Raw genomic sequence first — 17,013 nt, forward strand, 5'->3', positions numbered from 1 at the left:
CTAATTTGTAGTGACAGCATCGAGATAATGTTTGTAATTACTCTAGCGAGGGGAATACATGTTTATGTCCAGTTGAGCAATCTTTAATTTGACCTTGACATTCACAAGAATCATCAGATTTATCGCACTATGACAAAGGGATTACAATTCAATCAAGTATAACCCCGGGAAGCTATTACAGAGTGAGCTTTTCCTGAATCCCTATCAATCCCAACTTGAAGTATTGCAATATATTAAAAGTGAAGGTTTGAAAGGTTGCTGAGAAGCAAAGCTCAGAAAATCATTCAAGGTTTGTGGAAATGTAAGTAATAACTCAACATTCACTGAAGGACAAATAACAATAGAGTGACATTCAGACAGCGTTCTGAGAAAGAGAGAGAGTATTGGTCGCTGATTGTGATATATATATAATTGTGTTAACTCTTTTGACTCTTGAGTTTTAGCAAATGTTGTTAATTTCTAAACTTTTGCTAAACTTTTGCTTTCTTTGTATTGGTGTGATTATTTCAGCTCATACCTACAATTTAGTTTTAGTAGACACTCCATACACAACCAATCTGTTCACATGTTGGCAAATAAGAGGATCATTGTTTCAAGTGTTTGAAAATACAATTATTCTTGAAACCATTAGTGGCCTGACGTATTCGATAACGTCAGAGTCTTTCTCGAAAGGTAAAAGCGAGAGCGACTCTCTGTGGTCGAAACATCATGCCACTTACTACTCTGTGGTCGAAACATCATGCCACTTACTACTTACTGTTTGCAGGAGACATACCACCAATCCTGTTGGTTGCTAGTTTAAAACAGCTAATTATATTTTCTCAAAATTGTTCAAAACAATTAGTTATGGAAATAAGTATTTGTAAAGTGTTCTCGTTTGTAATAATTTATTATTGGTACATTTTCATATTTTCATGAAAATGTACCAATAATAATTTATTACAATCGAGAACCGTGACAACGATGTGATGTGATTTCTGTTAAGCATTATGTTAAACGTTAAACCCTCATGTAAATTACTACAACAAATAAGATACTATGGACAATCAAAAGGTCATCTGAAATAAATGTTCTTTTATTTTTAATGATCATCACATTATTCAAACTGAAGGAATACACGTGGAAACAAAGAGTATAATTTTAAAACTTCACTAAAACTTTTACATCCATATTGTTTTAAGCTGTACATAAAATTAATGTTGCCCTGACACAAAGCGTAACAATCCTCCATTTATTCTTTCTACACATATTGCAATATTTGTATGTTTTTAATTTCAAGATCTACACCAAGGTTGGAGAGACACAATAATATTATTATGCAAAGCAGATGTGAATAAATACGCATAGGACTACATATAGAATGCTTTTTTATAGACAATTATATACAATGGAGAAAACTCCACCATTTCTTTCTGTAGCTTGACTATACTACTTCCACGCATAAACATAGGATACCCAAGCCGACACCATGCCTTAAAGTGCCGTGTGGTATCCTACCAAACCAAAGTCAACAACATTATTATCAATAAAAAGGTAAAACCTCCAACATTGGTTTATTATTTTGTTATGGCGAAAGTATGCCTCGAATACCTTTAAAGGTAGGGGTCAGTTAGGTGCAAGGTTTGTGGTCACACAGGGGTACAACTTTTATATGGAATAAAATATACTGTTAGTGCAAGTTTCCTGTTGGACTTGTTACCACCTGAAAAGGTATGGTTACGCCTCTTTAGTGCCCATCATCCATGAGATAATTGTTTGATCATTTGTTGAATGTCAGCAGTAATCAACGAGATCAGAGGGAGCATAAATCCACAGGTAATGATGCGTCAATGGGGTCTAAACACAGTCTGGCTTTTACGGTATACACGCGTGGATGAAAACATGATATCGATTGATGTGTACATAGAAGACGGTATCTACAGGCGAGGTGTTTCCGCTTGTCTGACTGACATTAGCCTTGGATTGGTATATCTCTCCCCTTTTTTTTGTTCGGGTTCTAATTCATTCGTTCAATCACGTGGAGATTCAGACACCAAGGTGGCCCTGCAAACTAACACGTCATTGAGGAATATTGTATGAATGTACAATACTTTTATAAAGCCCCCTGTGTCCATTTATAGGTCAAAGGCGCGAGGTTTAAATTGCGATTATTCTCTGGGACTCACGAATTCTATCAGGATATTTATTGGGCAGAAAGTTGCACATTAATCTCCTTTCACACGGAGAAGCCCCGGCCGAAATATTATTATATTCCGTGTATCCACAAACGTTTAGTATCATACTGTATGCGATGAAATTCTCAATCGTTTTATGTTATTACATGTGAACGGAAGGTTTTAGGCGAATACTACTTCACGAAAAACATGAATGTTATTCGACACAAAATCGCAAGTAATAATAAAAATAGTCGTATTGATGAACTTTGCGATTTGGACATGGATTACACAAAGGTCAAGAAGGTCTAAGTTTGGTAGTAATTGTTTCACATTAGCTCTCATTTTACGGTGGGTATTGGGTTCAACTATATGTTTTTGGTGGCAGTAGTTCTGTTTAGGATTCATGATCATTACTTTGATGACAGTTTTTAGGTTATAGTTAATTATTCCATTACTTTTATTATATATGCTACATCTATAACTTAAAAGGGCTGATGTTTATAATCGTCAAGTAAATAATTACAACAATGTATAGCTGTGCGGTACACTACACAATAAATAATGAGGTCATAAAATACATTTGTAATTCTTCAGCATATAGGCCAACATACAGAAATGTGCTACATATTAATTGGTTACTCTTGGTCGAAACATTTGTTTACAGGTAAAGTAAACATTTCCTTACATAACCACTTTTCATTGGGTGTTCAATTCATTTACATTGATTGGGTTGGGGCCGAGCTTTATGTAATAGTACTGTTTTACAATATTAAACCAACAAAAAGCTCTGTTTACGAAGGAAAAGGAGGTTTAACATTGGATGTAATGTTAGCATCATGTTCACCACCACACCACAACCACAACAACCAACCACGACCACCGCCATCACAACCACACCATGCACGACCACAGCCATCACAACCCCACCTCTGACCGCTCCTTACCACCACTTAGATATTACAATAATGTAACTCAAAGCAGTCTAAATATCCAAGAAGGAAATTAATTATAACCTTTTGTCTTTGCCTTTTACTTTTCCCCACACATATCCTCGGTTTCAGCCTGCCCCATTCACTAATTAATTACTCTTGCTCCCTCTTCCCATCTTTGATATTGGCCTTTGTGTTTGCAACTTCCTGTGTTCAAACCAGCCCCCCCCCCCCCCTTGTCTCCATTATGCTCGGCTTCCCCCTTGGTTTTGATGTGGGTTGTCTGTCTCTCTCTCTATTCATGCCCTTCCACTTGACTGCTATTGTTTCATTTATATATAGAAAAACCTATTCTTGAGTTTTAAAACGTCAGGTTAATTATTCTTTTAACTGGCACATTATAACTGATAAATATATTAGAAGAATATCCACACTAACAAATGTAAGCTGTTAGCAGTCTGTTTAATGGATTCACCTTTGACTATCCTCGGAGCCAATTATTCGATTCATTAAGCTTGTAATAACGCAGTGGCTCTCGACTTTAAACTAAGTGGTTTAATTTACAATACCAATAATTATTAGTCTAACTTGCGCAAAGACAGTAAATAAGTTATCATATTTGTTTGCATCTTTTATGACCATACACAACAAAGACTGTTAGCTAAAACGTTATCTCATTTAATTAGACCTACTGTTTTTCTTTCGGTGCCGTTTCTGCTGCGTGTTTTCGTTGTTTGTATTTTATCTTGAGGTTGTTCAACCCAAAATTAATTTAATATATTTTACTCATTCAGTTAATTACGTGATGTATTACTTCACATTTTGTCTTTTATGTATTTTTTATACAATGTGAGACCCACATGGTCAGCTGATGTGGTTCAAACATCAATACTAAGGACAACCTATATCTAGCTTTACATTTACTTCAATTTCTTGATTTGATTAAACTCTAGTTTGAATGCAGTTGGTCTTGTTTACAAGTTGTCAAAGCAATGAAACGTACGGATTGCCCACTGAATCTTATCAATTAAGATTGAAACACCCAACACTATGCAATGTTGGTCAAACTGCAACGTCTAACCCTCTCAAGATGTAAGTCTTTCCCCAAATAGGTTGTAGTAATCCCCATTCAGCCATTCTGTATTTCTGTAATTAAAGAAGGACATCTTCAGGCATGCTATAACTGAAACCGATTAAAATCACCCCCTATTATTTGTTTAACCATCGTTATTTTCCTTACGTCCAGTTGTAATGACTTCCTTTGAATGACATATTTTGGAGGGAAGTAATAATTTAGAATCTCGTAACTATAGGCCAGGGGAATAAAAGTAGATATTGTCCATGTTCAATGAAATATCTACCCCGCCCCCAGCCCCCACCCCCACACAACAAACAATGTAAAACCCGATGATACGGACGTACCAACGGGTACCAGAACTACGAAAGGGACTTGCGGACAGTTGTTTTTAAGTCACACATTTTTTTATGTTACAGGAATATGAAGTTGTTTAGGTTAATCGTTGTTTTTTGATTTTTTTTTTTTAATATAATATTTATTTTGGTCTATTGAATCATTCTATCACATATAATGGGAAAATAGAATTATGCAAATTTTCTTTGTGATAGTTCGTACACATATGAAGGAATGTAATATAAAGCTCGTTAATTTCTCAAAATACTAATATAGTCAGATCGTATCATTGAAGGAAAACACAAAATAGTCGTAGGCAAAAACATATTAAAATAATTCAATGATTGATAAAGTACGTTTATATATAATATAACAATTCTTTTTACAGGTTAAACCTTATGCATTGACGTGATACATATGCCATCTTAGAGGTCAACCAAAGATCAACCAATCGAAAACGCACAGATTAGTAGCGCAGCGCACAGGATTGGCCAATGAACAATCTTTTTGTGATCTCTAGGAGAGGGCGCCCTACTCAATAATGACGTCATGTGCATAAGATCTATAACGGTGCCAGTGATTCAAACATCTCCACGTGGTATGTATCAACACACTACCAGTCTTGCTTTCCTTGTGCACGCTATCGGCCTTGCTTTCCTTGTGCTACTGTACTTCCCGGCTTATGCTTCTCTCTACCATGCTTCTTGCAGTACTCAGCCACCTCCTCCCAAACACACCCCGTATCCTCATGGCAACATTCCTCATTCAAGCCACGTTTCCTCTTACTTCCGATCAAAAAGTCCTTGGCTGCCCATTCTTTTACAAATTCTGAGAGAAAAGAAAAAAATACAGGAGCAGACGGTAAATGAAAAATGAAAATGTGGTAGTTTGGCCGGCAAAGGAATTGGTACTGGGTCCAATCACAGTCAACTCGTGACCCACGGGCAAAATTACTAGAATGTAATACTACAAGATCAAAATGGTACAATTAAATGGAAGGTATATGTTTGGAAATCACTCTTAATATGAATTGCACTACCAACTTTGGAGTAGAAGCATACAACAGTTTCTTTTTGAAAGTACAAAGCATTGTCTGGAACATTCACCGTTGGTAGCACATATTTTAAGTCATGTTTCGAATGTCTTACGATTAGGTAAATAATGAAATGTGACTGGCTTTTCTTCTCGGAGATTGCCTGCAACTGGTTGCCTGTAATTTGCCTCGCGTGATATGGGCCTTATACTCAAAGATGAGAAAGTCACTTAAATCACTCGCAAGAGGAATGGCGTGTCTTTGATGTATTCACACTATGATTGAATGTGAGATCTGTTTCTTTTCTCGATGCTATCTCACTCGTACATTACATTGGTAAACTCTGCACGTATATCAAATCGCCAGCAACCACTTGTAACCATTACACGCTTCATTTTCAAATTTCTGCTGCCTACTTGGACCGGAAGTACTCTTTAGTTCAAGACCATCCCATGTGTAAAATCTGTATAAAGAGGAGTCAGATAGCTAAACAATGCACTGTTCAAAAGAGGCTGTATTTTGAGAAATGAAAACGGTATACTTTGGAAAGCCGTTTTGCAGTCTGTAAGTTACCCAACGAGAAGTTGATTATATTGCATTAGCTAATGATCGTATGTATTCAGCTTGTGATGGTTGTTCATTTCACAATCAAACTAAAGAGAGTCTGCTTTTAGTTGGACTTGTTCAGGGATGAATGATGGGATTGAGTGTTATCGATAAACACATTATGTGCGCACTGTCTCACTGTACAGATCAATACAAAAAGGTTGAGAAGTTAAACACGAAATTAGCATGGCACGGAGTAACGGGGCAGGAGGAGGGGGAAATACTCGTCTTCATGTAAACGGGAAGTTACCCCCAACCCCTACCCTCGCTTCCCCACTTTACGGGTCTGTGATTCAATTTACCCCCTTAGAGATGAAGCCATGTCTCATGGTCAGCAGGCATCAATATCGCTCTCGCAACATTGCCAGCAATTACATACTGAATGTACGCGTCTTCAGCTGAAGTAGCGTACGATGTGACACTCATGGAGTTAGGCTGGAGAGCTCAACACGCTCGACGCCAAAGTGGAGTGCAACTATTTGTAAATAATGCAGTTCCATTATCCCAAAGATATCTCCAATTGACTTCTCTAACCATTATTGCATAAAATGGTCAATAAATAGCCTGGTAAGATTGGTTGCTCAACTTAATCGAATAAAGAGACAATGTTGGACTTATTGTGGAAGCGAACCATATAGTCGAATAAGAATTAAAGGCAGGTTGAACATTTGATTAACTAGATCAATGTGTTTCCCAGTCTTTTTCTTGTTTTTTGATTTTCAGACGGAAAATATTATAGTCAGGAAAATATCAATCCAAACATTATTTTTAAAATTGCCGGTCTTTGGCTGGCACCGAAGCGAATTAAAACCGCTTTACTTTTTCATAGAATGTGATTGGCAGTAGTTTCGTTTCAGTTTGAAGAAAAACATGTAATTTTAGTTTTTATTTGTGGATCTTCCTCGTAGACCGAGGATCGAGAAAAATTGTAGTTTGACACAGGGTAAAACCAAACTGCAAAAACTAGGGCGAACATATTAACACTAATTTTTACAAACACCATTACACCGATGTCATTGTAACACACTAAGATGTTAATTTTGATTATCTTGAGTATCTTCACGTGACAAAATTCATGCTGTCAATCATTGTTTGCAGTGTTAGGAGGAAGGGGTAGCCTAGTTTATACCTTCTCCGGTTCTTTTCGTGATCTTGCGTACATCATTCTGACAGGCCGCATCAAAGACAGGCTGAAGATGTTCATTACATACATTAACGTGTCGCTCTGTGTTCCATAATCGTATCCAATCAGCTTTACTCCTGTAATCAAAACGAGAAACTAGAATTGAGCTGTTGCAACCTGTTAACCAGCCACAAGAACCTACAGTATTTATATAAATGCAAAACAGTTTTTAGTAAAGCGGATGTCTAGTGGCCAGTTTAGTTCAAGCTATGGTCGTTAAGTGAATTCCACGATTATCTCATGAGATTGTATGCAAACCATAATGGTTTGTATAACCTTTATAACTGTACATGTACATAAAATGGTTTACGTTGATTGTTCACAAACCTCAACAAACACTAATTAAAAGTTATCGTGGGATTGGGGCAGTGACGAATGGAATTAGAACTGAATTAATGCTCTTACACTGCTAGTACAGGGGTGTTCAAATTGACAAGGGTGTTGTCACATATAAATACCAAAGAGACGTTTATTAACATAATGGTTGTTAACACACACCAAATGTAATTGTTTTTTTTGCTCAAATTGGTGTTATTTTATTACCTAATGATATAATGTTGATTCTTTGTTTTTTATTTATATGCGGCACGACAATTTTAACCACACTACACCGCATCATTCAATCACTTCTACCTTTGTAATAAAGCGTCAGTTGATTAATAATTGAACAGTAAACTTTACAATAGCTTCCCAACGGAAGTCACGGGCCAAGCTCGTGCCGATACTTAATAAGAACAAACATCAATGATGATGTCCTGAGGAAACTGGGTCAGGGTTTCCACCAAATATCGTAGCTGTTTCTTAATGATGTTACACAAGAAAAATAATCCATGCTAAATTAGTCAGGATCTTTGTCAAAAGAAGCCTTTGGCAATTATCCTAATCACACTTGCACATAAATAATCACATCAGTAAATAATTTAGAAAAATACAATTCGTTTTGCCCCATAGAAGGTACGAAAGTCACAGTCGATTTATTTCCATATATACAAATTTAGAAAAAAAGGAAAAAAAAACAATGTTTTTAGTTTTTCTTTTGGTTAATAGTTTGGATGACTGTATTGTGTAATGGAAACTTATTTGAACCGGGATCCGTGTGTTTAGAAAGAGCGAGGACGTCAATCGCTTCGTTTTCGTTTACTAAACCAAGATAAGGAGGTCGTTGAAAACGAGATGTACATAATGGAAGAAGAAGCGGAAAAGGGGAAATAGATGGGGGGGGGGGGGGGGGGGGCTAACAAAGGAGAAAAACCTTAATAAGACATCCTTGTCTATGGATAAAGTCAAGATAGAATTCAGTTAGACTTCCCTTCTTCCGTAGTTAACCGATAAATATTGTAGAAAAGACAAATGGTTCCAAAGTATCAGGAATAGAAAGAGCGCTCATAAAAGTGGGGGAAGATAACGAATCTCTAAACCTCAGGTTTAAATGGTGTACACATGTCATAATATTATTGTATATTCTCTTAGAGCTAAATGTCAACAACAAGCATCATCAACAACAAATCAGACTGTACATTCCATTTCAAACAATTATTGCGTCAGTCAAAATGTCAAATTAAATGCCATTGTGATTGACTATCATAACAATTCAAGAATTAGGGCTAACCAAACAAGAATTTGTACAAGAATTTACAACTCTATTATATTTCAAATGTGACGTCATTGGATGTTTTTGTTTATTGTGACGAAATTCGCATTGGGCTCCCATTTTGTAATACTTCCACTTTCACCCACTTTCTAAGAGCGTTTGAAAATAGTTGCAACACAAAACTGATTTATGCCTTGGAGTCAATTTCGTTTCTTGAGTTCTCTGTAATTTGTATTTTTACAAGATGTTATAAGCGATAACCCAATTTGATATCTAGAAATGACCAAAGATCTGAGACAAAGGAAAGCAAAAATTTTCATAAAACGATACCACTGAATGGTCCCAAGGCTAATTTGTGTTTTGTGTTTTTCATTTCCTCTGTTTGGAAAAGGCCGTCGGCATATTGAGACCCAAATCTCATGAACTAAACGAACACGAGAAGTAGCCTGTCATAATAGGCACACTTCTTGACATTTCACGTTACGTACTTTTCTAATAAATAAGACCAGTACTGCACCTCACAGTTCGTGAGCAGAACCAAAGAACGTGATAATAGCATTGAATGGCTGTTGGTTTTTACCTCAGTTTACCGGGGGTTATGAATTTGAGCGAAGCAATAGAGGCTGAAACGGCACGAGTAGCCTCTCGTAGTCCAAGTCATGCTTCACACTCCTACAGCAATTACACCCATACCGAACCAGAGAGCACCCGGAGACATTTACAGCTAGTCTTGGAACATATTATGCTTCTCAGCGAATAGCACACAACATGTTATGCTTCTGATAGATGGCCACAGACCCAACTAACTTCACTCCAAACACCTTGTGTTCTCTTAACCCAAAGGGTCGTATATGTATTATTTGTATAAACAAATTTACTGACAAATCCAGGTCACGGCTAGTGATGGGGCAGTCGACAATTTGTTTAAGTCCCGTTACAAATTAGTGTTTACAGATCCCGTCAAACCCGACCAAACCTTGTTACATTCTGGTAAACATCTAAAAGTTGTTGGGCCTATTGTAAGCATAACTTGCCGGTTCATGTCCCGACTGAACAATCCATTCAAATAAAAGGAACAAATATTGTTCCTTAACAAAACCAAGACTCATGATTTAAGACTGACAAATACTGTGTGAAGCAATTTATTTTATTGCGCCTTACCAATTTGATGGGCAGCGCGTTCCGCATGAAGTATGAACCGCACGCCCGGGTCAGAAATGACCAAAAGAATTGGCCCATGTGGCCCTGAACCTTTTCAAAAAAAGAAAAAAAAATGATTTAAATTCATGTTCGTTGTCAGTTTGACCGCATTTCTGGGGAATTTTGACACTGATACCGGGTAATGTATCCTGACCCAGAAATGGCTCGGGCTCCACGGCACCTGGACCCTGGACCCGGGATCCGGGTCAGTTCTGACCCGGAGTATATCACACACGCTGCTAAGCATCTCAAGCGTCCTATAAATGGAGGACTCATCTACGAAACTTTGGAGTGTCGCAACTTGGCAGAATAAAAGTATAACACGTGACTGCGTTCCATCTAGGCCTATCTGATGATGAATGACGACGATATAGGCTAAGTACGCTGTATAAATATTCATATGTGGTCTGCTCTATTGTTCCGGTTTTGCAAAACGCACATGAAAACATGTAAAAAGTTTTATCTTTAGTTCAGCTTTATTCCTTTTTAATACAGAAAAGAAGTAAAAACAAAAGAGAGAAAAACAGGACATTGATCGAGCAGGGACGCTAAGTGTGGGTTCTTCGTCAACATTATTACGTTTTTTTCCAATTAGAGAAAGGTTATGCTGGTAATTTGGTCTTGAACGGAACAAATTGGTTCATTTACATGCACAGCCTGCAGAGAGGAGGATGCTAGCCCCTCAGAAATTATCAATAGTGAAAAGATAGGAGAATAAATCGATCACACAGAAGCTCCCTGTATACGCAATAGACCAAAATAGACCTCACTAGACCACAATCGACAACTAGACCCCAATAGATCAAACAACGCTTACTGGAAAAACTGCATCCGTTTGGCACCATCCAATCTACAAACTTGATTACAAAAGAAAAAACTCCGGAAACATCAAACGGGTATGATAGATGTTTTTTGCACAATAAATGTGATTATAGCTTTTAAAGACACTAGACACTATTAGTTAATGTCAAACACCAGTCTTCTCACCTGGTGTAGCTCAATGTATGCACAAAATAACCAACCTGTGAAAATTTGAGCTCAATTGGTTGTCGAAGTTGCGAGATAACTATGAAAGAAGAAAAAAAACAACCTTGTAAAAAAAAGTTGTGTGCTTTCAGATGGTTGATTTCGAGACCTCAAGTTCTACATCTGAGGTCTCGAAATCAAATTAGTGGAAAATTACTTCTTTCTCGAAAACTACGTCACTTCAGAGGGAGCCGTTTCTCACGATGTTTTATAATATCAACCTCTCCCCATTACTCGTAACCAAGTAAGCAAGTACGGTTTCATTCTAATAATTATTTTGAGTAATATTATGTTGAGTAATTACCAATAGTGTCCACTGCCTCTAAACTTACACAGATGTGTGCTGTATTTAGTACTTTTCCAAGGTCTTTGTACAACAGCCAACAAGCAAATGCACTGGGTTTGGATTTGAACCCACGACCTTTGCATTGCTATTGCAGATTTTTTACATAGACCTCGGAGCTAGCCCAAAACGTTTTGTTTTTTTAACCCAAACTGTATTTCCAATAGTGGTATTTAAAATTGATTACTACTTGCTAGAATGTCTATGGAACCTATCTAAAATACAATGGTTGTCAGACTGTCTTGATATACATGGTACTCATCTACAAGGATCTCAGTTCAAGGGTAATTAGCATATTGACAAATGGGTAATTATGATAAGCCTTTAGTTCTTGATTGCCTCCATTTCCGTTCTTTGTATCCTTATCTCTATATTAGTCCCGTATGGAAACAAACCCATTAGCTTTTGGGGGCTTTTCTTTGTAATTTGTTATTTAGGCAACGTTTCTTGTTCTTTTTTATCCGTATAAATTCAAATTAAATTAAAGTATTTGAGCCGATACAATTAATTAAGGCAATATTTTAGATTATTTGGTAGAGTGGATAAATCCACTTATTGATCAGGTATTAGAAATGCGTCCTCGACCGCATTCAGAAAGTCAATATCAAAGAATAAAACATTTACAATTCACTTAAATGAATAAATGAATAAATGACATACAAATGTACAAACCTCTGATTGAAAAAAGTAACAAACTGAAAAAGACTTGAATAAACTTAGCTTCGAGTTACTGTTGTGATCTCAACTTAACGTTCCGCATACTCGGAATATGGAAATCTAGTTAGAATAATTGCCAGATGAGCAACCAACTTTATGAAATGATTTAAGTTCACCGCTTACTCTACTTATGCATAAATATTAGAGGCAAGCGCATCGATGATCAATCTGTGGAATTAAAACTTGAAGCAGAGTGGACAGCTGCATTTAGCACGTGATCATGCCACTGTGAAACCACGAGATACCGACAATCTGTCGGTGTTTGGGGGAGATACGTTGTACTCGTCGCGAAATAAAATGTTGAACAATTTCCGTCTGGCCGCGCTTCTTATTTCTACCGTTTGACTATTATAGCCAGTGTCCGTGTAAATTGATTTAAAGTTCGACCGGAGTGTGGTGAAATCGAGTGTCGATCTGAAGACTGGCTACATGTTTTGAAGATTGGCTGAATAGTCAGTTTTATATTCTGGTAAGCTTAGACCATAGAGCTAGGACTAAGCTTAGGGTAGCACCGTCTCCAGTTATATGAATGCTCTTTGTTCATGAAGGCGCCAACATAAATTGAACTATACTTACTAAGTTTATTTTGAATGAAGAGCCAAGTCTATCCCGTTAGCTCTCGACTTACGTTTCTATCCATGTTTAGCACATGTCCCTTTCCAACTTCCTATTGAGGAGTTTCCAAACAAACTTAAATTCAAGTTGTATTACAAAAAAAAACAAGAAAATAACTCCAAACCAAATGAACATTCGTTTGACACTATTTTAATTAAGTCAACTCTGTTTGTTTTACCTCCACGCATCCTTGTTTATAAACATTATATTATGTTCCGACTTCATGGTAATCATTTTTTTCTTTTAAAGTTTTTGATTCAAACATTTGCCTTTGGCTAAATAAGCTTTCATTCAAGTTAGGCAAATTCCCTTGCATGTCAACTCCAAATAAAAACTCAGTTTGATGCCCCCTGAATTACAGCTCCCTTTAGCCCCTAGCAAAGAAACAATTAAAACGACATGTCAGACTACTTTGTTTCAGACAGCTGGCCTAGGTTCTTTGCAACAACAGGGTCGTGTCTGAAGTAACCGACGTGACCACACTGGCAAGATCATTTTGAATATTGATGCTTAGTAACAGGGAAATCAAAACCGGACACTGGCCAAAGACAAATTAACTTAATTCAGATATGAAGATGCCATCTTAGGCCTGACTCCCTATGGGGGTTACACGCAATACGCACTCTCTATGGTATACAAAGGGAATACGAACCAGTACGTAGGTCCCTATATATATGTCCTACAGCTCACTCCCATTCAAATGAAATCAGAACACAAAGGATGGGAAGATATGAACCATCAGACCACGTGACAGCCTAAAGTATAAACCCCTCAGGACATATTGTCAATGTGGCTTTCATCACGTTCCAGTTTTTGTGCAACAGATAATTAATATGTTTAGTTGGTCTAGGACCGTCTGCTTGCTTTGTCCGTTTTGATTGATGAAATAATTTTGGAGAAAAATTACGAAATTGTTTTTGTTCCTTTTGTGACACTCGTTCCCCGGGGCTGACCAGGTGTACATTTCCATCTAAACGTCAATATTGGGAGGGAAGAGAGGGGGGGGGGGCGGTGATATGAAGAGGGGGTGGGGGAATACAAACGATGTACTAATAAACTTCTCCCATCCCTTCCCCTCCTCGAACAATAAAGATAACTTCTCCCATCCCTTCCCCTCCTCGAACAATAAAGATAACACACAATTAAATACAAACATTAAGAAAGGAAAAGAAACAAGAAAAACAGAAATTAACGAAAATAGATAAAAAGAAAGACAGACCATAAATTTAACAAAAAATGAAGAAAAGAAAAAAAAGGAGCAGAAACAACAAGAACAAGAACAGCTTGTGTTTCAAACCAAAAGACCAATGAACTGGCAATATGTAAAGACGAAATTTAAGCAGTTAGTTTTTGAGATTTGGACTTTAAAATTATATCATATTACAAAGAACCGAACTCTGTTTGCATTTAATGGCTCCGATCACAAAACCAATAACTGCTTTCAACTATCTGCTGAAACAGTTAAGTAAATTACCGGAGGTTGTATTTTAGGCCTGAGGGTGTCAATCCAACACAAGCTCAAATTATGTACTTATTTTTAATACCTTTGCAGTTTTGCCATCATTTTATTCCACCATTATTACAAAATGATTCAAGCCGAAATGACTCCCACTTGACTCCGCCCACGCACACTGCGTAGGAAGGTGCGCCATCAAGATCAACTGATTCTTTGATTGGTCAGAATGATTTATAGAATGCAAACCCAGCCAATGGGAGGCTTTGTTGCTTCTTGTCCATACACGATTAGTTCTAACACTCGATGATGACATTGCATATTTTAAAACACCGAATACGTCCCTAAAGTCATCATCACAATTAAGTTAATATTATGATGAATTGCAGACGTGAGTAATGTGACTGATTCATTTAAGATGGCTTTTTTATAGAAGTTAAATTGAATGACAAGCATTTTCTGTATATGTCAAGGTTTTACCTCAAAGACATTGTACACGTTCGGTAATTGCCAAAGACCAGTGTTCTCACTTGGTGTATCCCAACATTTGTACAAAATAACAAATCTGTGTAAATTTGAGCTCAATTTATTATCGATGATGAAAGAGAATAAAGAAAGAACAAACACCATTGTTGCACAATGCTTTCACATGCCTGAAAAAAAGGTTTAAGCCTGAAGTCTTTCTCAGATTAAAAAATATGTTACTTATGTTTTAAACTATACCAACAGCTCTCCGTTGCTCATTACCAAGTATGCATTGAGATAATATAATGCATCTACACACAACGCAAAGACGTAGAAGGACCGCACTTTATAGACCCTTGTCACTTGATTGGTGGAACATGCGTTACGTAACATACTATATTTTTCCATGTATACCGACACACCCACATTTTATAAGGAAGTCCAATATTGATAATTATAGGACACTTGGAACTTTTCGCACTGAACCTTCGCGAGCACCGGCGATAGAATATGTTATAAGCGCATGCGTAAGCTTGCGCACCGCAACGCGTAATGATAGCAGAACGTGCTACTTTCCACCTGTGTTTATAAGCCGTTTAATACATTATAATAGAAATAACTTATAATTATTCACAACTTTGTTCTTTTTATGGTTGAAATAAATAAATATTTAAATAATTAATTAAATGAATGATATCTAACAACAATTGGATCAATGTGTGAGGTAGCCTGCTCCATGCTTATATAAAGCAAACTGGGATGCATTTTATTCATAAAAATATTTATACTTGAAATACAAAGGTTGTCAACAGAGCACAGTCTCAAATTCTCTAACTGTGTACACTATAAGTGCTCGTGTGAAATGGGCTAAACAATTGAATGCTATTTCTTCGTCTGACGGTTTCAAGCCCCGACAACAAAACCCGTATGGGCAAAAGTTCCCCACACCCTCTTAAAATTCACTTCAGATAACGGTATGAGATTATTCATCATTGATGTAGTTATCATATAAAACTGAAATAATGTGAGTGAACATTGGCGTATTGACAATTGCGAAACATGAATAGAACAAACTTTAAGGTTTCACATATATTTTTCATCAAATATTTTAAACGAAATACATTTTGATTTTAAGTGAACTTAAATAGTTCTAAGGCAATTAGTTCGAATACTCTTTGAATAGTGTACACTTTCTCTAAAACGCTTTTATATAGAAAATGCTTTCCCCTAAAACAGCGATGTGAATTATGTAAATTATATTAAAGACAAAGCACCTAGCCTAATTACTAACTATCGGAGAGAGACAAAAGTCATTGAGTTGCTATCAGAAAGGTCACCTACAACGGCACCTGGAGAAAACAACAATTACTTGTGTCGGCTCTCAAAGTTAAGACGCAGCTTATAATAACACTGAATGTACTTTTTGATGATGATATGTGGAAATAAACGTTGCAATTGACACTATTGGTCTTAAAATAAACTGCGCCAATAAAGTATCTAAACACTTACAAATGGTCAGATATATCGGAACCTGAAATAGTATGCAAACAAATAATTATTCATTTCTATTCACCGTTAATTTCTGCACATTTTGACACATCTTATGTCGCGCTACGATGTTGTTTAGTGGATTTATGGGCACTTGAGGGGCTTAAGGTCGAATTTCAAAAGTTGTAAAAGCCCCTATTCAAGCTAAATCGTTGTATTGTGACGAGTAAGATCAGCGTTTCTTTTGCCCGCCCTTTATAAATGATTTGTTTGTCGCGTTTTGGATAAATCGGTTTCGATGAACATCAGCAATAATTGTCAGTAACCAAGCAAAGGGGTCAAAGATGGGAGGCATACAGCAAAATGGGTTAAGAGCCAGAATCCCTGATTATGGTAAGACCAGGGAAAGGTGTTTCAAGATAACAGGAAAGATGGCTCAACTGACCAAACAGGAAAGAGGACGGATCGTTGGTTTGATAGAAGCCGGTATGTCGATTCGAGCTGCAGCTCACCAAGTTGGAACGTCACCAGCGACGGTCAGTAAATTGGTGGAATGGCTACCAAGCTCAGGGAAATGTGGACGACCTGCCGAGGAGTGGCCGCCCGAGTGTGACTTCTGCAGTAGAAGAAAGTGATTTTGTCTGTGTGTGATGCTTGTGTGAGTTCCCTTCTGGAATTGGGGTGAATAGGGGCTTTTGCAACTTTTGAAATTCGACCTTAAGCTACTCAAGTGTCCATAAATCCACCAAACAACATCGTAGCGCAACACAAGATGTGTCAAAATGTGCAGAAATTAA

At 37.1% G+C, this 17,013-nt stretch overlaps 1 protein-coding gene across 2 annotated transcripts in view; it reads right to left on the reverse strand.

Annotated features, from left to right (window-relative positions):
• Positions 1-4,470: 4,470 nt before the first annotated feature.
• LOC139939689 (insulin-like peptide 7) overlaps positions 4,471-17,013 on the reverse strand; it is a 133,719-nt gene continuing 121,176 nt past the window's right edge. For both annotated transcript variants that reach the window (XM_071935760.1, XM_071935759.1), the window contains 2 exons: positions 7,265-7,395; positions 4,471-5,324 (listed from right to left, as the gene is read on the reverse strand). In XM_071935760.1, coding sequence (XP_071791861.1) covers positions 5,137-5,324; positions 7,265-7,395 — 319 coding nt within the window. In that variant the 3' untranslated portion in view covers positions 4,471-5,136. The remainder of the gene's footprint in view (positions 5,325-7,264; positions 7,396-17,013) is intronic.

Source organism: Asterias amurensis, chromosome 7, assembly GCF_032118995.1.
Source record: "Asterias amurensis chromosome 7, ASM3211899v1".
Lineage (NCBI taxonomy): Eukaryota > Metazoa > Echinodermata > Asteroidea > Forcipulatida > Asteriidae > Asterias > Asterias amurensis.